Source organism: Watersipora subatra, chromosome 9 (assembly GCF_963576615.1).
Source record: "Watersipora subatra chromosome 9, tzWatSuba1.1, whole genome shotgun sequence".
Classification (NCBI taxonomy): domain Eukaryota; kingdom Metazoa; phylum Bryozoa; class Gymnolaemata; order Cheilostomatida; family Watersiporidae; genus Watersipora; species Watersipora subatra.
This window is the reverse complement of record NC_088716.1, coordinates 56,911,831-56,933,035: the sequence shown is the minus strand read 5'-3', so window position 1 is coordinate 56,933,035 and position 21,205 is coordinate 56,911,831. Positions and strand designations below refer to the sequence as shown.

At 35.6% G+C, this 21,205-nt stretch overlaps 1 protein-coding gene across 3 annotated transcripts in view; it reads left to right on the top strand.

The window, feature by feature from the left end:
• The window catches only part of LOC137404377 (serine/threonine-protein phosphatase 6 regulatory subunit 3-like), a 43,349-nt gene extending 26,464 nt beyond the window's left edge, over window positions 1-16,885 (top strand). For 2 of the 3 annotated variants that reach the window (XM_068090575.1, XM_068090574.1), the window contains 10 exons: window positions 797-977; window positions 1,419-1,594; window positions 4,130-4,230; window positions 7,764-7,818; window positions 8,299-8,402; window positions 8,501-8,643; window positions 11,123-11,541; window positions 14,581-14,654; window positions 14,786-14,845; window positions 16,161-16,885. In XM_068090575.1, the coding sequence (XP_067946676.1) occupies window positions 797-977; window positions 1,419-1,594; window positions 4,130-4,230; window positions 7,764-7,818; window positions 8,299-8,402; window positions 8,501-8,643; window positions 11,123-11,541; window positions 14,581-14,654; window positions 14,786-14,845; window positions 16,161-16,227 (1,380 nt within the window). In that variant the 3' untranslated portion in view covers window positions 16,228-16,885. The remainder of the gene's footprint in view (window positions 1-796; window positions 978-1,418; window positions 1,595-4,129; window positions 4,231-7,763; window positions 7,819-8,298; window positions 8,403-8,500; window positions 8,644-11,122; window positions 11,542-14,580; window positions 14,655-14,785; window positions 14,846-16,160) is intronic. The other variant, XM_068090576.1, reaches the window with a different exon arrangement.
• The last annotated feature ends 4,320 nt before the right edge of the window (window positions 16,886-21,205 follow it).

The following is a 21,205-nucleotide window of genomic DNA, read 5'->3' as shown; positions in this document are numbered from 1 at the left end:
GACTGATGTATATATATATATATATATGTATGAGTGAAATCACACACCTAGAAGTGTGATTACACTTTTATATACACTATATATACATGTATAATATATATATGAGTGTGATCACACACCTAAAAGTGTGATTACCCTTCTAGGTGTACTATATATAATATATATACACTATATATATTATATATATATGAAAAAAATTTAATGAAAATAATTGTATGGTAAACATTTTTAAATCTAATTTGTAATTTTTTTCGTCCAAATATTTAATGAGTTCTCTATGTATTGTCTGTTTTCAACTGCTGCTAGAAGCATAGTCATGTCATAGTGATGCACTGATGTCATATAATGGCAATTGCTCTTTTATTACAATCGCTATCATTTGGTTTGGTTGTTGTTCTGACAGTTGCATGTAGGTATTCCTAAGTACCTTTGATGGTAATTTTCCAATAATGAAGTTTAACAGTTGGGCTAACTCTCATTTCCATTTTATAACGAATAAATTAGGCTCCTTTATTTTATCTGTTTATTACATCCAAATCTCATACCACTTAATTTATCTTCCAAATCCAATGCCATATTACATTTGTTCAAAACAAATGAAATAATTCAGTACTCGGATGTTAAAATCGCCATTGATTTGGACTGATCTCCAGCCTAGTTTCTCCTATAGGTCCATGAATACACTGCGCAACAAACAGTATTTGCACATCTTAAATGCGACTTTTGGTAACTTTATTTTCAGATGCAATGCATCACATTATATGTTGAGTTTACTCTATTGCTGCTACATTCACAGTTATTCAAAGACTGTAAAATTATCAGTCGAATGGTTGATGCCTGGCGAGAAAATGAGGAGGCAGTTGCGGCTGGATCGCAGCGACGAGGTTATATGGGACACGTGACAAAAGTCTGCAACACTATTGTGTCGGCGTCAGAAAAGGGTGCTCACTCTAGTCTAATTACAACTCTTCTACAAGGTGCGTCGTATCTTGTTATTTCAAATTACATGTATTATCGCTGGTCTGCCACGTATACTCACCATTACAAAAGAAAATATTGCAAGGTATTAGCTTTCAAATAGATTAATATATAGCCCAACATGCTAGTGTAAAATAACTTACTCAGATAAATATATATACTGTATATATAAAAACTTCCAATTCTGTTGCTAGCTTTTGTGATTAACACTCGCATGCCTGCATGACTACTCGTAACTGGCTAAAATGTGCTACGTTTGGCCACGAGTAAAAACATACGATTTCTAGCAGCCATCTGGCAATGTTTGCCTAGCCTTGCGAGTCATTGTTTTTGACAGTTGACCAATAAATTGGCAGTGCGACAAATATAAGTTTAGAATGATCCTGAAAAACTGATGGCATCTGCTTTTTGTTCCTAAATTTGGAGACAATGCACTGCAGATATGGAGGATAGTGGAGGGGTGTGGTCCGAGCTGATTACCACACAGCTTGCAGAAACAAACAAGAAAAATACATCAGACCTCGTGGGCGCACATCCCCTCAATTCCAGCAGTGGTAGCGAGTCAGATTCAGATTTCAAGGATATCCCCTTTCCTCAGGATGATGCAATGCAGCAGGTAGGCTTTTTCTAGTCCTGTTGTACTTTTTAAACAGTTGGTTGAGAGAACAGGCAGTGTTTGTCTATGATATGGGGATATGGGGATACACCTCTCTCAAAACTGCCTACTTCCCATCTGAAAGCCAATCTTTTTATCTTGCAACCTAGCTCTCTGCCACAATGCCTGTGTAAACGAGTAAAGTCGAACCTCGGTTTTGCTCACCTCAATCTACAAATCTTTTGACATGAGACAGAACTCGACCGCTACAGCTCGACCGCTATTTGCCGCTACAGCTCTCCATCACACTGTTCAGCTCTGCAATACTTGATAATTAGCAGTTACTGCTTCTTACATTCCTTCTCTTTAGTTTCTAGTCATGAATTACAAGAAGGCATCTTGAGTACAGTCATACCTCAACATACCAGCTTAATTTGTTCTTGGACTGAGCTTGCATGTCAATCTTCTCGTATCTCAGAGCAATATTTCTTATACAACATAACTAAATACAAATTAATTTGTTCCCATATTATAAAAGATTTCCAAAAACAGAATATTACGGTGGAAAAACATGTTTTTAATTACAATTCGCTCACTGCCTACACTCACAAAGTAACAAATACGTATTTAGTGGTTATGATTTGCAATAAAATTTCCTATTATTATGTACAGTACTGTATGAAGTTCTTACCTTGGAGACACGTAGTGTGAGAGAGACCCGAGAGCATCGCATTTGCCACACTAGACCTTTGTGACACTATGTAACACAACAGGAACTTTGAATTTAACTTAAATGAATTTAGCTTATCAAGCACTTAAAGCCAAGTTTTAATCTTTTATAAAACTTACCTCTTTATTATCTTTTTCCAGCTTGGCGCTTTTTGTCTCGTTTTCACTTTTAGCTGGCCTTTTTAAAACTTTTTTCAAACACATTTGAAAGTGGCCTTTTGCATACTTTGTCACTCAGTAGCCGCATCGAGAACCCGCTCGTATTTTAAAGTTATCTCATATCTCAAGGCAGAAATTTGCTCAAATCTCAATTTTTTGTATGTTGGGGCACTTGTATGTCAAGGCATGACTGTAGTAGTGGTAGTGGTAGTAGTAGTAGTGATGAAAACCAAGGAAGAAGGCAATCTATGCTGTTTTAGCATTAAAACATCAGTGGAAATCGACTCAATTCTTTAAAGGTTGACTTGAAACATATAGTACAAAAGTATTTGATATTTGACAAAAAGTAACGTTAGTTTAAGGTTTGTATAGTCCAAGTTAGGCTAGCTGCGTATTTCTATCGGTACGCCTACCTATGCATCATCCATAAGAAGTCTTTTACATGATTAAATATAGCGGATTTGTTTTGTGCCTGAAGTATTTATAATATTTTTCAGTTGAGGGACGAATTAAATGAAATACTGTTAATTCTTATCTGAATATTTGGTCCAACATACAATGAGTTTGAGACAAAGTCAAGAAAGATAAGCTACATATGTCGAGCTTTGGCATGCAGTACTTTTGTCTTCAAGTTATTTCCTTTGTCCCAGAAGCAGCTGGATTAACTCAACAATAAGTAGCTTTCTTTTAAGATGCAAGTACCTTCCTCCCTTGAGGTGCTGATTAACTCAATAGGGTACACCTCGTGTGTACTAGCTGTTGCGGCATTCTGGTTCGCTGTAAGTTAGCAGGCAAACGGTTTTTCAGTTACCACAGGTACCTCGTGAAGTGAATTGTAAATAGAAATACGTCAGATATCATCCTTACTTCTTTAGAGCTATAAACGCCTTGACGCGTTTACAATTGAACTATTTTTATCTGTTTGTCTACGCCTCTCCGGTGTTTGCTTTCATTAATAGGATAGAAAACATGAGAGCAACAGCTCTTCTCATCTTATAGCTGTCGATAAGCTTGAGCTGGACTTTCACGCTACTCATACAATAAACAGTGTGATTCAAGTATTCATAAAGTCTCCCTTATTATTTAGCCGTTCCATGTTTGACTTTGAAATTATTTTAACTAGGTTATGCAGTTTTTTGTTTCATCTCAAATATGTTTTTGTCTAAAAATTAAATTATCAAAACTGAGTCATGGGATTGCATATTTTGGGATGTTTCTCAGGACCTAAATTGCGCTGTATGGAAGTAGTCTCTTTTGCACTGCATTCTTGCTTACATCATTAGAAATGTTCAACTATGCATTGCTCAAGTTAAAATAGTGAAATGTGACAAAGTGGGTTCACTGCCAACTTCTATAAAAGTAGTTGTCATCATAAATTTACATAGATATGATATTGATAAATTGAGGCTTAAAGTACACTATTTGATAGACCACTAAAAATGGGGCTAGGAAGTTCAAGAGGCATTATTTAATTGATGATTCATCCTCTCTTGCAAGCTTTTAGACTTGTTCTAGTAGTAAAGTGCACTCACCTGCAGGCTGCGTCACTAAGTAGAAATGGTGACAGAGATGTCGTGTCACGACTAATGTGTAAATACTTTGAATGCTTTAAATGAAAACATTAAATCGAACAGTTGACTCAGTGCTCTTGTCTGCCTGGACTGCCAGGCTTTCTCTGATTATCAGATACAACAACTGACCAGTACTTTTATTGACCAGTTTGGCCTGAGTGATAAAGAATTCGCACCATCCACTGACAGCAGAATCGAGTGAGTAGATGTCTGTCCATTATTCACCTAGCTCTCTGTCTATTTTATATGTATCTCTGTGTTTATATGCATGTCCGCCTAATTTTCTCTGGTGTCCCGCATTTTTGTTTACGTTAGTCTGTATCTCTTATATGTACATGTATGTAATACAGAATTTATATACCTACATGTATTTGTATATTTGTTTATACACACATGTATATGTATTTATATTTATTTAACTTCATGTATGTAACTCTATGTATGGGCAACTAAACCACAGGCAATAGTGTTCAAAGCAGGCTATTCAATGCACGTAGACGGACACGGGGTTAAACTAAAAGAGATGTTGATTCACACTATAAATGGTTTCATTCCTTTACACTCACTAGATACTAAAAGGAATGAAACATCTTGTAAACTTAATCAAAATTATCGTTCTTGTGTACAAATACATATATTCATTTATTTGTTTAAGTAAAAGACTATAAGTTAGCTAATAGTTGTGTAATTATATGTTGATAACATTACTAAAGATTAAGCGCTCCGTAGTGATTGGAGCAATACAAGATGACTAAGAAACTAACTTGATATTGAGCAATTACTGCGAGTGTCTTGACACCTGTTATCAGTCTTCAGTAACTCCAGTCTTCAGTCTCTACCTAGTCCCTTTATCTATAGCATTTTAATTAATTCTATGTCATTTTCTAAAATATAAACACAGGTTGCGCAAGTTTTTACAGAAACAGATAATTAAAAAACCCGTTATTTTGCTGTTTGTCATGTCTTATATATATATATATATGTCCCTACGTATTCCTAAAATATATGTACTTCTCTTTCATAGCCCTTGTTCGCTTCTGTCACATAATGCACTGATATGTACGGAGTAGTCATGCTCTTATATGGTTTACATGTTTGTCATGATTTTGCTAGTCGCTATTGTAATTATTATTCTCATGAAGTACGATAAAATATACATCTGGTTTGTGTGTCCCAGCTCTATTGTAAGCTCTAAACATGAGTATTGATTCGATGACAACACGAGACGTGACATTTTAACTCCCAACGCCATCTATCGCGTTATTTACAAATTGTGTTAGTGGTTTTCTGGTTTGTTAGTATGCTTTAATGGGATTACAATTTACAGTACTGATTTCGTAACGCTGGAGCTTGAGGTTAATAAATTTTATTGATCACCTAAAAAGAAGTCATTGAACATAGAAGTCTGTAGCCGTTACACGCGAAAAGAAGCTTTTGACTAGATAACTTACTGTGCAATTTTCCTGTAAGCAAAGGTGGTCATGCGTAACTGCTAAAAGAAATACCTTAATATGATAAATAAACTTGCTATAAAAAGATATAGGAAGCACAAAATTATTATTAATAATAAGAAAAAATCTAATGCTTCCTTTTACACCTTTTACCCCCTAAACTAGTTGTTATATTGGTTTTATGTGGCATTATTTATCGGTATTATTCTCATGTCGTATTTATGTTTAACTATATTGTTTATATTAACTTGTCTCAGTGATAAATGAATGTCATCGGATGAACAGAACAATCAATAGTAGGTTAAACCTACAAGTATTTGATGCGAATAGCAGTTTTTTAAATGCATAGAATTCTTGTACCCGGGCAAATCATTCTTTTGATAGATACACACAACGCAATACACTTCATGAGATATCCCTAGTAGAGGTCTATGTTGATGCCGAAAACTAAGGCTGACAGACTTGAACTTGAAAGTTGTTACAAAGTGTATTTTGAACCAAAAATAAACATACTTTATGTCTAAAATAATCACAATATTTTCAAAATCGTTCTTTTAATTTTGGGGTCATTAAGGAAAGAAAAGCATCTCTCAGGTGTGTAATCTGTAAATCACAAGCCAATAAATAAGCAGTAACCGTTATTTGAAATTTGCCCGGGGTTGAATTTCTCCTACACTGCAGATATTTTAAATTCAGACCAACGAAACTAGCTTTGTCTTTTCATTGTTGTTTTCAAGGGTTTAAAAGTTTAACTTTACATTGTTTGCTAAATTTTCTTTTTCCAGTAATAATCTTGTTTATTAGTATAAATTTTATTGCGCAACTCAAATATGAAGGTTTATTAGTTGAAGATTTACTCACTTTCCAATATTGATCTTATTGTATTACATAGTTTATGATGTCTTTTGTCTTTAATCCATCTCCATTCTAACATATCGTCTTCCTAATGCATCTCACCTTCCTTGCCCACTTATGTACCATTATTTTACCATTTGCAAATCCCATCTAATCTACACACTAACAAGCTTGCCTTGTTTTCTTAAGGTTGAACTGGTTTATGGTTGAGGGTGAAAATGGTGTCTATTATTATTATTGTTTGTGGTGTTTACTTTGAGTTAATATAAAAGCGCAACTCGTGATTTTTTGAAAGTTTGAGATACGTCTACGATTCAATTGACTGATCTTTGGCGTGACAGCCCAAATGACATCAAATAAGTTTTCAAAGCTGCTTACGCGCTAACTCGTACAAGCACAAGCGTATGTAATGAAGTTATTAATTATTGAGCTTTTTCATGTTTCCAAAGTTGTATACAAAATATGCTTATGTTGGAAATGTTACAATACCGATATAGCATGGCTCATAATGCTACGCGGTTCGTATCTAGTACTAATCATAAGTCAATGTTTCATCGCGCAGTTGAAAATACTCTTTAAAATTAAGTCTGCTTCAAGATCATTTTTACAACAAGTTTTTGTTGATGTCGCACCTTGACAAACTTCTTGTAGTATCACCTTTTAATCTATTTATTTGCAAACTATATATAGATTTACCTTCCTCAGCTTACGCAACAAATCTGAAAAAAATCAAAAGTCAAGTATTATTAAACATTGCTCACTTTTAAAATAAGGCAATATAATATTGATCATACACTAGCACATAGTAGACCTGAATCTCAGAGCAACGCGTAATTATATTTTTTACATTAATCGTTTTTGTGTCTAATACTAGACTGTCTTACATGTAGTTCTATACTGTCTTACATCTAATACTAGACTGTCTTACATCTAATACTAGACTGTCTTACATCTAATACTAGACTGTCTTACATCTAATACTAGACTGTCTTACATGTAGTTCTATACTGTCTTACATCTAATACTAGACTGTCTTACATCTAATACTAGACTGTCTTACATCTAATACTAGACTGTCTTACATCTAATACTAGACTGTCTTACATGTAGTTCTATAAATGCCTTGAAATGAATAAACAAAATAACAATTTTGCATTCCCGTAACAAAAGGTTATTTACATAGCTGAGTGGTAGTCGACTGCATGTCATTAGAAAAGTGCTCTGATACAAATTAAGTTCTTTATCTTGTAATCCTTCTTGCAAAACTAGACTTTACTGCCATCCGGGTTTTGATTTACTTGGTTTATCAGTCCCAAACTCATAGGATTCATTCATTGTGCTTTTGCTTTGTCGTGTTATTGTTCTCGATGTCAAATAAGCGCTGAGTCTTGAGCACAAAATTACTAATTGCCTTCCATGTTGCAGAGCTCAATTCAACCAGCCCCTCTTCTCATTGGATTGGTCACCTGATACCTCAACGGTGAGTCTTCGCTTATAACCTTCTCTCAATTGCGTTTGACCATTGTTGGTCCACATTGTTGGTCCAGTGATGTCTCATATTGGTGGTTCAATGATGTCTAATATTGTTGGTCCAATGATGTCTTGTATTGTTGGTCCAATGATGTCTCATATTGTTGGTCCAATGATTTCTCATATTGGTGGTCCAATGATGTCTCGTATTGTTGGTCCAATGATGTCTTGTATTGTTGGTCCAATGATGTCTCATATTGGTGGTCCAATGATGTCTCATATTGTTGGTCCAATGATTTCTCATATTGTTGGTTCAATGATGTCTCATATTGTTGGTTCAATGATGTCTCATATTGGTGGTCCAATGATGTCTCGTATTGGTGGTCCAATGATGTCTAATATTGTTGGTCCAATGATGTCTCATATTGGTGGTCCAATGATGTCTCATGTAATTTCCTACTTATTCTCATCTGCGCTTTTTGCTCTGCAGAAGGAACCCAAGGAATACATGGCACGATGTGATATGGTTGGTAGCAATTCTGATGAAGATGAGGACATGTGGAAGGATAAGGAAGTTGTGTTCAACAGAGCTGAGTACGTATCTACCTCTGTGTCAGTCAGGTCAATATCTTTTTTATGTTTTTCATCTTACATCACACAGATTCGTACCATTACTCATTCTTCTATTTCAGCGCAAGCGTAGGTTCTGCACCAAGCAGTTCAGCAGCACTTCCTAGTTCTGACAGTGACAGTAGTGATGATGAACTTGTGTCTTCCCCCGCGCTCATCAAGAGTAAAAATGAGCCTTCAATGGAGATAGATAGCATCAATGCAGGTCGGTCTCTTCGTGTCATGTAGACATTTAGATTCTTCTACACGCCTCTCATCTTCACTGCATGAATGTCTCCTAATTTTCATGATTAAAAGGTGGTGATTGCATTGTGCGTTGCTAGCAAATTGCGCTGGCTGTCTTATCATTTCATTAGCAGTAGCAAGTTGTCTTTGATACACATAATGTAGCTAGAATGTGTAGACAGCTGGTGGGAAACAAGTGAAATTGTTCAAAGCCTTACATATACTAAATTTTGAAACAAGAATTGTTTTGTCACCAAACTACTTAGAAACGCAGTTGAATAGTTTCCAGAAAGTTACGAGTGAATTGTCCTGTATTACAAGTCAAAATTTCAGGTTAATAATTAGCTCTTCACCAGTCTTGGAAAAATTAAAACTAGTTTTAAAATCTTTCAGTTTTGTATTATCATTATTTTTTAGAAATAAGAAACAGATTAACAATGTATAAGTGATCTTTTGATTCCCTTTATAAATAGTATACATTCCACACAAATTGCTGTAAATTTCCACTCGCCTTTTTGGGCCTAAAACCTAGTTAAACAGCTGCAATGGTGAAGCAGTTGTGTCCAAGCTATATTTCAGTGGTCTAAAATGAATTTTGTTCCTTTCTATGCCACACACAGTGTTACTCGAAATTTGGAGTTTCCTCGCCATTGTCACAGACTGCCGCTGTCACTTTTATGTATCAGTAAAGCTAGCTACTCCAATTGTGGACAAAGCTCTATCATTTTTATATAATAATGTACCGACTCATCTTTCACTTTTCATCTAAATCTGATGATGCTTACAATTTTCATAAATTGAAAAAAAATTTTTGAAGCTTTCACCAGACTAAGTTCGTGTTAAATTTATGATGATTCTATTTTTCTTACTCCTAGTGAGAGGAAAAAAATCCTAATTTTCCAAAACCTAATAAAAAAAACTTTAGATTTGCTCTCCTATAAAATAAATCTTTAGGCCAAGTGTTTTTGTCAGTCATTAGTAACGCAAATTGTGCCTTAGTTCATGTCGATCGATTTGGTCTGGTTTTCTTGTAGAGTAGAGGCAGTTAAAATGTAATATATCTGTCTTTGGCTGATTGTCCGAGGTTTATTGCAAATAGTTTTTTATGAAATTCTATCAGCTACTAAAGTAATATGGCAAGTTACTGCATATCAAAATCGTTTTTTTTACATCACTGTCATTTATTGTTACATTTTTATTTATGAGCCTTGAATTTGATCGTAGCGGCTGCTATAGAATGTTATACTTACCTACATAATTGATAAACAGTTTGTGATGACTTTGACTCGCAATTTAGAGGATTATGAAAATAGGAAGCACTTTTGTGTTGTAGCCATTTTTGTAAATTACTAATGTGACATCCATTTTCTAATCAGATTGTTAGCATGCTATTTGACTTACATGAGGATAATTTGGAGTTATCTGTTATTTGTCACTTGTAAGTGTTTAGAAAGCTAGAGCATTACTTTAAATTGTTAGCATGCTATTTGACTTACATGAGGATAATTTGGAGTTATCTGTTATTTGTCACTTGTAAGTGTTTAGAAAGCTAGAGCATTACTTTAAAATAGTTGGATGCACTAAATTATTAAATATCTAGTCAAATAAAATGCTTCGAAAGCTATCAAATTTTTCTCGTAGTGTTACAGAAGTTACGGCCGATTTAATTGGCAACGAAAGGTTTAAACAGTTTTATAGAAATAAACAAAACTTTACATGGAATATGAATATCAAAATTGCATGCGAGAAGTAATAGCACTGTGATAATCTACTGAATTTAGAACGGAGTCTATCTAAATGTATAGAGCTGTATGAGATGGAGCTGAAAATAGGTTAGCGTCCATCGTGAGAATTTCTCTCAGTCAGCGATGGCGTTGAATAAATTGTTATTCAAACGAGAGTGCAACAGCAATTTTTGCTAGAAATTATTCCTCGGTGTAGGTGTGCGCGTGTCATGTACTTATTGCATTCATCGCAGTAAAAGTTTTTTTCTTTTTTCATGGCAGCTTGCTTAAGTGTGTAATTTTCTGCTGTAAAGTTGCTGTACAAGTTTATATCTTGTTCATTAAAAAGAACAAAAAGAAGACAGAAGAGCCAATAACAATTTTCATCTAGTTTCTTCCTCCTTTTTATTGAATAGCATAGAGTTAGTAATATCAGACAGATCTCAAAGGTTTGAGTTATGTCCTAATGCTAATGTAGTTCAATTGAGACCAGCTTTTTTATGGTTGCCATGGGTTAAACTTTCCAATTATTAACCAAGACTGATTAATACTAACCTAACGTAAATGCACGTTTATGCACCAACGCAGCGCCCAATTTTTAAATCCAAGATGACTTCAATTCTGAGATGAAGTCAACTAATGATTTGTCAAGGTTAATCAAGCCGGATATGGGAAGGATCTTGTTTTCTAACTACATGTGAAACAATTGTTACGCTTAGGTCGTATTTTTTACAGATTCAGTCATAGCTCCTGTGGCAATGGACACATCACCGTGGGAGACGGTGGCTACCAAAGCCGGGGGCGAGGATGAAGAATGGACTGCATTTGAAGGTGCTGATGATAATAACAGTAGTGATAGCACAGGGTGGGCGGACTTTAGCAATCTCGATAGCGCGCCTGCTTTGGATGGTGGCCCGCGTGTCAGCTCACCGGATGCCCTCAGCAATGAGATTAGTGCCAACACAGAAACTCAGACTAATGTAGCGAAAGAAGAGCTGGCTGGATCTAAAAGTGACAAATTGCCCCAATCATCAGATTCGTGCTCTCAAGATGAAAATACAGTTCCATCTACTAGCCAAGGCAATGACAGCGTAATACAGCCCAATGATCAAATTGTTACCACTAAAGATGCCAGTGCTGTCAGCATGGAGGTGGTAGGTACATCATTGCATATTGGAAATCGTGCATGCAGATCTTGTCTTGTATATCAGTCTGATAAACTGTAATTTCACAGTTGTTCCAGCTGTCACATTAAGCATTACGAGATAACTTCTTGCACCAGTTTGGTCATGCTCACCTATTCCTTTTAGTTTTTTATCTGTTATTTGTGTAATAGCTATTTTTAAAGATGAAAATTAAGAATACAAGCATATGTGCAACAGTGCAAGCATCTCTACATAAGCACGCATTTTGGGGTTTACCCAAAGTCACCAAAATCCTTTAGGTGAAACATTTTTCTTCCTAAATTGCTCATAGGAAATGTAGTCAAACCACATTTCAAAAATAATAATACAAACTACTTTGTATGTTGAGACAGGAGTTTGTTCGAATGTCAGAAAGTTTTGTAGACAGAAGTACTTTAAGTTGACATTTGACTGTAATTAATCCTGGCATCAAAGTTCTCTCTAGGAATTTTATTCTAGGAGAGGAAAGTTCAAGACTGGCGCAGGATTTTGGGTTGTCCTCTCGTGCCCTCAAGACGAATCCCAACACATTTGGGATTATATAGACCTTATTAGATTTTTTTTAAATGTTTACAAATTCTCATTATATCCACCGACTTTCAGCTTAGGTTACCCCAATATAGTTTGTACAACTATTATAGAGCCATTCTTTGTGCATAGTACGCGTGTGCAAGCAATGACCAATATAGTTTGTACGACTATTATAGAGCCATTATTTGTGCATAGTAGGCGTGTGCAAGCAATGACCAATATAGTTTGTACGACTATTATAGAGCCATTATTTGTGCATAGTAGGCGTGTGCAAGCAGTGACCAATATAGTCTGTATGACTATTATAGAGCCATTATTTGTGCTTAGTAGGCGTGTGCAAGCAGTGACCACTTCTAAGGCTTCGTTTTCATTTCTCTAAAACTATTCGAGATGGCCAAAATAAATGCTAGCTCCGTTAAAATAAAAGACTTTGACGCTGAGATGAACTGGTTCAGCAGTATAAAAAGATTTTTAAAAACCGTGAAAGTGAACTTGGAAAACCCAAAGAAGGTGAAGTAGTGAAAGTGACAATGAGACTGAAACTTGCAGCGGCAGCGCAGAAGCTAATGATGCTAAATAAATTTATTCAAGTGGTTATATTTTAGATCTTGCAATTAATATAAACATTGATCTTTATGTCGCTTTCTTTTATATATTTCTCGGCATAAATTATTATTTGACATGTGATAGATTATTGTTTATTTTATAAATTTGCGGATATGTAACATACTGCTTAATAACCCTGTCATTATATAAACTGGGTTTGCAATGAATATATAATTTTCAGTGTATGTAAAAATCTAGTTTTTGCTACATGAGTCCGTGCACTCAACATTCATAGAACGCTGTTACATCTATATATATACTTCTCAAAGTTGGTCGTGTGTGTATTTATCGTCATTGTCCAACTATAGCTATTCAAATCTTGGAATAAAGAACCCGTATCGCAAAATATTTGATCTCAGAACCTCCCGTTTGCCAGTCCGACACCTGACTAATTAAGTCACACGAGCTTGGTAGATATGCTAGGCAATACTGCTTTCCGTAACAACATGAGAAGCGATAGATCTTATTAGTAAGCGTACTCAAATTATCCATCGGCAATGTGCCAGGCTAATAGCAAGTGGCAGGCAACTTTTATTACCTCTCATTGTTTATAAATTGATTTTAAATACTCGAGCAACGTCGGGTAGCACAGCTAGCAATGGCAAATGTTGTTATATGTTAAATACAAATAAATTTTCTGTCCAAAGACTTTTTTATTACCCGGTCGTAGTACTTACTAGTACAGCTAGTCTATATATAAGTGTGAGTGTCTGTTGTCATTTGTCTGTACAGTTATAGCGGGAAAGTTTTAGTAAGAAAAAATCTGTTTTATTGAGAATTTAAACTTGCGACATTCAAATTGCAAATCAACAAACAACCGCACGTAACCACTAGGCTAAGCCATTTTTATCATTCCCATTGCTCTTATATACTGTATATTCTTTTCGTGATTGTGATTCGTGATTTCGCTAAATGTGCTCTTTTTATTATTAATATTACATTTTGCATTGGTTATTTTTGGAAATTTGTTTAAAAGCGTTTTTATTACCATGCTCTTTTTTTAATTTGTAATTTTTAAATGTGCCGTTTCAATTCTAAATGTGCCGTTACACTCATATTTTCGGTTTCAGTAAATTTGAAAAGTTGAATGCTTTTCACAGTTATATTATCTGGAGTAGGGATTGCCTCAACATTCTCTCTGTTCGGTCAGACAAAGTATTAGACAAAGAAAGCCTGACATCTCATTTTTCTAGTTTGTACCAGTATCAAGAGTTACCAGCATCATCCATCAAAACTTTGAATACAACGAGCTTCTACTGCAACAGTAACCTTTTTTTATACATGCACTTCTATGTGATCATTGTTTATTCGTCTCGTAATTTATTTGAACTGCACAAAAACACTTTTTAATGATATGAAGTTTAAAAGTTAGAATAGTAAATGTTGTATATGTTAATTAAAAATGAGTTTTCTGTGCAAGACTTCTTTACTACCCGGGCATTCATCTACTATATTGATAAAATTTAAAAATGCATTTAAATTTAGAATATTAAAAGAATTTTTCACAGCTCCAAAAATTGCAACTATATAAGATCTGCATATTTTAGCTACTAGCAAAATTATCCATTTATAGAGGAATTTTGCAGCCTTTCAATAAACATTTATTGACTGTCCAAGATACAAATTGCGATGCTGAATATAATCATCTTTACAGTACATTCGCTGCCGTTTGCCAGTCATAAAAGGGTAAGCTAGATGGAGCAGGCAAGAAATGATGGGGGCAGTCCGCTTCCTACCCTAGGTGGGGAGAACCCTGCCTAGTACCTATATTATCCTCTATTTTTAGCCTGTCATCTTCAGTACACAATTTTACATTACTTATTTTATCAGGATTCAATGTATCCTATATTTGTATATTCTTTTATGCTATAGGATGAAATGGCAATGGAACCGGACTTGTCCAGCGGTAAATTAGCCTCCCCAGCCCCTGCACCGTCCTCCGAAATGTTAGTAGAAATTATTTTTCAAATCACAAGTTCAGCAGTATAAAAGCATCACTCCGAATTGTATTTGTTCAGTTACTGTAGATCTGACTAGTGTAATATATATATTCAAACATTTGATGACACCGTTGTAGTGAAGTACCCTTGCCTGGAGCAGAGGAAAGTGGTGGTGGTGACAGCAGCCGGAGCGAAAGGTTAGTGCCTTTAGAATATTTATAGTAGTGATTATTGTTAACTTTTTTGTAACTGATAAACATTTGTCGCTTCAATTTTTGAATAGCATCGTGGTTTGTGTCTCGCGCATTAAAATTAGGGACTGCGGCTACTTATTGCGGATACAAGAAATTACTGTTCTTTTACAAATGAGTGTTCCCAATTAAGTTTCTGTCACCTCGTTTGCTAAACAATTATAAAGCGGTTGAAAGTTTCTGAGTGGGGATTGTGGGCTATCCAGGTTGAATGTTGGATAGAATATGTAATACAGTAGACATTCATATAACGTAAATTCGGCATAATGTAAATTATTTTATGTAAAGTTTTTGCTTCGGACCACGTAAAAAAATTCTTAACATGAAGTATCAAGTTGTGATAAATTCTCAAATTCGATTTGAATAACGAGAGTATTATAGTTAGCCTTAAGATATCACTTTCTCTCTTGCCACACTTGGGAGAGAAAACGATGTATACAGTCATCCCTATTTGTATATACAAATCACCTGGCGATTTAGTAAGTGGTGAGAGATCGTCAAGTGTGTCGATAAAGCAGGGAGAATAAGTAGCTACACAATTATTCAAAAATGCTTAAACGCGATTGATTTGTGCAGGCGTTAGAGTGTCGGAATGCCAAGCTGAATATTACGAGTTGTAGTCTTGTCGAAAACTATATTTCATACTAACGTCCAATCCTGGCAACTGGCAGGCGCACAGTCAGACAGACATCACTTTTTTTACGTATTGTAATGATATGTTTTTGTTTTACTTTTAAACATACAAAACATTTATTATCATTTTGTCTTTGCAAAATAGACCTTGATTTTTAGAAGAAACGGAATGATCAATGTAAATTGACATTGAAGGTGTGCTTCCCCTAACTTATTGTAAAATTAAGTGAAGGAGAAAAGTTGTAGATGCAAACCAATAATACTATAGTTACCCTAGTCATTAAACTAAAAAGTTAAGTCTAGTTTTTTTTCCTTTTTGAAAGGCCAAATATATAAGTTTGGGAAGATCTTAGAACGGATTAGGCAGTTTACATGCGTTTTACTGTTCATGTAATGTAAAATCCCTATAACGTAAACATTTCCGGAACGGATTGTTTACGTTTTAGGAGCATCTACTGTATAAGGAATACACAAAATATGATTAGATGAGTCTCTACCTAAACATTTTGTGGTTGAACAGTCAGTAGGCCTATGCGTCAGCAGCCAAAGTGTAGGCGAAGCAACTTTTGCTTGAACTTTTATTCAAGCAAAATTGAGTAAAGGTTGGATGGGCTTTGCATATTTATAGGAATGAAATAAACGGTCTATGCGTGAAGGATAATGAAGAGGAGCAACAAAGCAATGGTCCTATTTAGAAGCAGCTGTTCAGCTACTGTTAATGCATCATTCCACGGGAGGGTTTCCACGACTCGAGCTTTACACTTATTGCTGGAGGCTTTAATGACCAACAGAATGTATTTACGGTTAATTTCCATCACTCATGGTGGCTATATACGCTCTTCTCGCTACTATCTACCATAAATTCCTTGCTACTATGGCTTGCTGGTGCTCATGATTGGGTTAGCCAAGACAATGATTATGCAGTTTAGATTGTCTCCTTCGATTAGTTTGTGAACTCGTTGATATTGTACAGTGTCAGTTTGATGTAAAATTGTATAAAATATTTAATGTGGCAGTAAGATGTGGTGCCTAGTAGGGCATTGCGGAGTTGTATCCACATGAGGTGTGGAATTTCCTTCCTCTGGTGCGTACAAACATTTATCACTTCTAGAATTTGAATAGATACTTAGGAAATACAGTGATAGCAAGTGCTACTCATTTCTTGACTACATATATGCGCACTGTTGCATATCCATGGGTTTCTCTATAACAACTATAATAATAATTCTTTGCATCTATATTTATTACCTCTACAAAATTGTTGCTCATTTGCTGCAGCAACAGGTTATTTATATTTTGCTATTTACTGTCAATACTGTGAACAATAATAAATACAATGTTTAGGACCTGGAACATCTGACCTCATCCAAGCAGTGTACTTAAAGTGCAAACAAAAAATAGAGGCTAGAACAGTGTGATCAATAGATAGAAATCTCCATGTGCAAGATCAGATCACCCTAAATTGCAACAATAATGACGTAAATTGCATTGCAAGCACCAAACGAATGATAATAAGTTATGTACCACACAAATTCACATGTGTTTCGTCTAATTTTTGCTAGCTGACTAATGTATGAAATATTTAAACATCTATTAAAATATTCTTTATTTAATGTTGAAATAAGACTGTGGATAACATTTAAATGTCAAAAGTTAGTAAACAAAATGAAGAAGCTATGATTTAGCATGACTTAGGTGATTGTTTATACCACAGCGCTGATACAACATGGCTTTATGAGTGTCAGTACCTGGATATGCTTTAGGCAATAAAATGTAAGAAATAACTTAAAATGATATAGCCAAAGATGACATGTAAAGGTTCACATTTGATCAATAAAAAGGTAATTGACAGCAGCAACTCATTAGCAACACAACAAAGGTCAAGACTCAGCACAGCATGCTATATAGCTATTATATCTGTTGATGTTTTAGCAATCCAATTTGACTTGTATAGCAGTCATTATAAATTGGTACTTAATAAGATTTTTTAACTTTACAAAACTTGCAAGATGTTAATCTGCAATGGGCAACTATTCTTGACCTAAAATTTTATAATTGTAAGATTTGCACAACTAGCCAATGTGCTTTTAATATTTAACGTAGTTAAACATTTAAACCTTGGGTTCCACTTTTACTGATGAGTAACAATCTGGCTTAAATTTACCACCTAAAGCTTGTGTTGGGCGAGAAGCTTGTAACAGATCTTCTAAAAGATCTCCCTTTGACTCATTTTCATTACTAAATTGACCAGATGTGGATTTCTCGCTGGTGTCAACGATAGCTTCTTTTGGGTTCAGAGATGTTTCTTGGTAGCTCCTTTGGTCTTGTTTGGTAAAAACACATCTGGTATCACAAAGCTTATCTTTCCGCTTTGTGCCAGAAATGATGGTTCGATGGCTACAAGCAGAATGAATTACTTTATCATCGTAAGTGTAAATTTTAGACCCGAGTGATTGACTGCCTTTTCCAGCCTGACCAGGATGTTCTAATTTATTAAGTGAGGCCCCGCTAACGTTCGGCACAATGGAAAATGAATGTTGTTGATGTAAGCTAGATCTTTTAGATGCAAAATGAACTTTTAATGTTGTAGAGGTAGCTCTCTGCTCTGTTTCAACATCTGAAATTGATTTTATAGTCTCCAATGTATCCATAGGCGTTTTTTCAATTGACTGACAAATCAAAACTTTTGTGTTTTCAGCTTCAGCAAACCGATCTGCTTGTTGCATAGGAACTCTCAGATGGATGGATTTGTTCAATGTTGATGGCTCTTTGCACTTGTTTAGAGGAGGACAACTATTTTCATTTAAAGCTGATCGGGGAGAGGCATTTGAGCAACCAACATTTCCCATGAGCAAGGAATCCACACTAGATACTTGAAAGTGGCTTAGCAAATTATGACTAGACGCTAAAATGGGTGAGATATTGGCAATGTCAATGTTATGCTCTCCTTTATTCTCGGTATTATGAGGAATATCCATCAGTTCCTCCTTTCTAGAGAAATCCGCCACTTGCTGAATATCTGTTGGGCTGTTGCTATTGCTTTTAGGCGTCTTTACAATTGACTTGGCTGGCAAGTCATTCACTGAACTTGATGCTTTAACAGTATTTTTTTGTTGATGATTGTCACTGGACTGCATCATGACATTAGATGGGTTGGGTTTCAAGGTTTGGTTTTCATTGTCTAGTCCAAATGATGAAGTAGAAACAAGAGTAGGCAAGTGACTCTCTAAACTTGATGATTGACTAGCAAGCACGAACGAGTGAGGGGTAATGGAGAAGCCTTTTGAATATTTAGTTACTGAACCATTAGTTCTTGTCTTTACTAATTGTTTATTAGCTGTGAAAAATGGATCTTCTTCACTCAAAGAGAGCCCATCAGTCTCCAACTTACTGCTACCAGCGAAAGTTTCTGTAAATGATTGAGAACTTTTAGATGGAATGGCAAAGTTGAAAGGAACAACGCGTTCCCCATCAGATTCAGTTATTTGTGGTATACTGCAGTCAGTACCAGTGAAAGCAAGACTTTGGACTGGCGATATTAGCTCCATTGACTTGCGAGTTGATGCACGATATGGCATATGTCCATTTGAAACAATTTCACTGTGTGGATGGTTCGCAACAGAACCAGACATGTTGATGGAAGATGCACTGTAGTTAGGAAGTGCTTGAATATGACTGCTGTCATTAACATGAGAAAAACCGAGCATAGAAGTTGAATTCGTCAACATCATGCTGCTTCCATCCACACCATCGATTTTAGTACACGCATTTCCAACGTACAGACCGTTATGCTTATTTAAAGTTGTCTTTTGCAAGTGGCATGGTTCACTGGTGCCACTAATAGCTGAAGTTGGTGCTGTTCCAACAATGCTAGCAAAACCAGAACTGATCTCACTAGTATCATTAATCGAAACCAATTTAGAAATGTCATCTATCGGTTCATTTTTTGATTCCATCCTGCCTTTTTCTCTAACTCGATTTTCGTTCCTTTCTCCCTCATCCAGTTGCTCCACACTATTTGGGTTAACTTTCTTTGATTTTCTCATCATTCCTTTGTTTAATTTCATTTGTTTTTTCATTCCCGGTTCCTCCACCATCATTTCTTCAGCCCTCGTTTCAACTTGTCCCGGCTGTTCCCTCTGGACAAGGCCTTGTTTTACCTAAAACAATAGCCACGGCTGAAATGGTAGTCACAAGAAACAACCACTAAATCGAAGATATTGCATTTCCCGAAAACCTGAACATTGCCATATGAACTTTTAAACATATAGCGGCATACCTCATTAGGTTGCAATAACTGTACTTGACCGCTGTATTTTTTCTTAAGTGTTAGAAGTAGTCTTGTCTTTTCGTGTAAACTGGCGCCATGCCGAGCGATGAGCAGTATTTCTTCATAAATTTTGCTTACTAGTCTCTCACGGTCATCGCTCACTGAAGATGTCACACTTCGGCACACTGAATCAGTCCATGACTACAATTGACAATTCTGTTAACTTTGCACTTGGACTATATTAGTTTACTTTCAGATAAGGTGAAGGAGTGATACTCACTGCATTTTGAACACCATCTAATGCATCTGCTATTTTGTAGGCATGGGTTAACACCGCCTTGGGAAAATTCATTGTAGCTGCAAGTCTGAGTCCTACAACCAATGTCATAAAGATTACCTACTAAAAAATTACCACAAAAGTGGAATAAAGCAATAGTAAAACTGTCCAAGTAGTGGCAATAAAAATCTGACCCAATTGTAACACCCGTGCAAACCTGTGCAATTATTTTCAAGCAGCAGGAATTTTGTACAGGTAATGTCCAAGTGGGGTTTCTAAAGCTTTGTTATAGATTAAACTGTACAGAGGTTTGGTTTTCTGTAAAAACATTTAATACGGATGCACCGCGGGTTACAAGGTCAATGTTTTACAGTTTTTTTACATGTTCAATAAAATAGGCAAACACTGGCTTTCAACGTAGTCTAACAAATGAGTGCTAAACTTTGCCACTTTCACATGCTGCCGATGGATTGTTAATGTTTTAGCATTTAAAATAGTACAACTTTTTTCGCATTTTGAAAATGTCAGAATTTGTTGTAGCCTAAGCTCACCTTAGTCTTTGTAGAATTGCTACATAAGATATTCTCTCACGACAAAGTCTCAGCAACCAGTCTGTGATTGAATTATTCCCATGAAAATATTTATGGAATCTTAGCTACTTCAAAAAAAAGAAAATGGAAAGTGCAATCTTTAGTCATCTACATGAAAAGCCATATCCCATTCTGTGTTCAATCCCTGTAGCTATGCAACTACATACCGTAACGAGTGCCTTTAGCTATTCCTCTCCTTAGTTTGTGATCATTGAAAACACGCTGTGCCACATTGTCTGTTTCGATGTCTTCATATTTAGTGATGAAACAAAAGCTGTAAAACCCAGCGATAGCCACACATCAGTCCATGAAAAAGGAAACTCATTAGTAGTAAGTATAAAAATCTAATGGAAAATATCTTATGATAATAAGGCGCCTACTTGCTGCAGTTGTTGTGAATGGCCTCCAGTTGGCAAAGGTCCTTGAAGTGAGTTGCAAAAAGTGTGAAGGCCTAAAACAAAACTGAGTCTGCAAAATGAGAATGAAGCATTATAGTGAAATCTTTATCATTCATATCAACGAGCGAATGTGCGTTG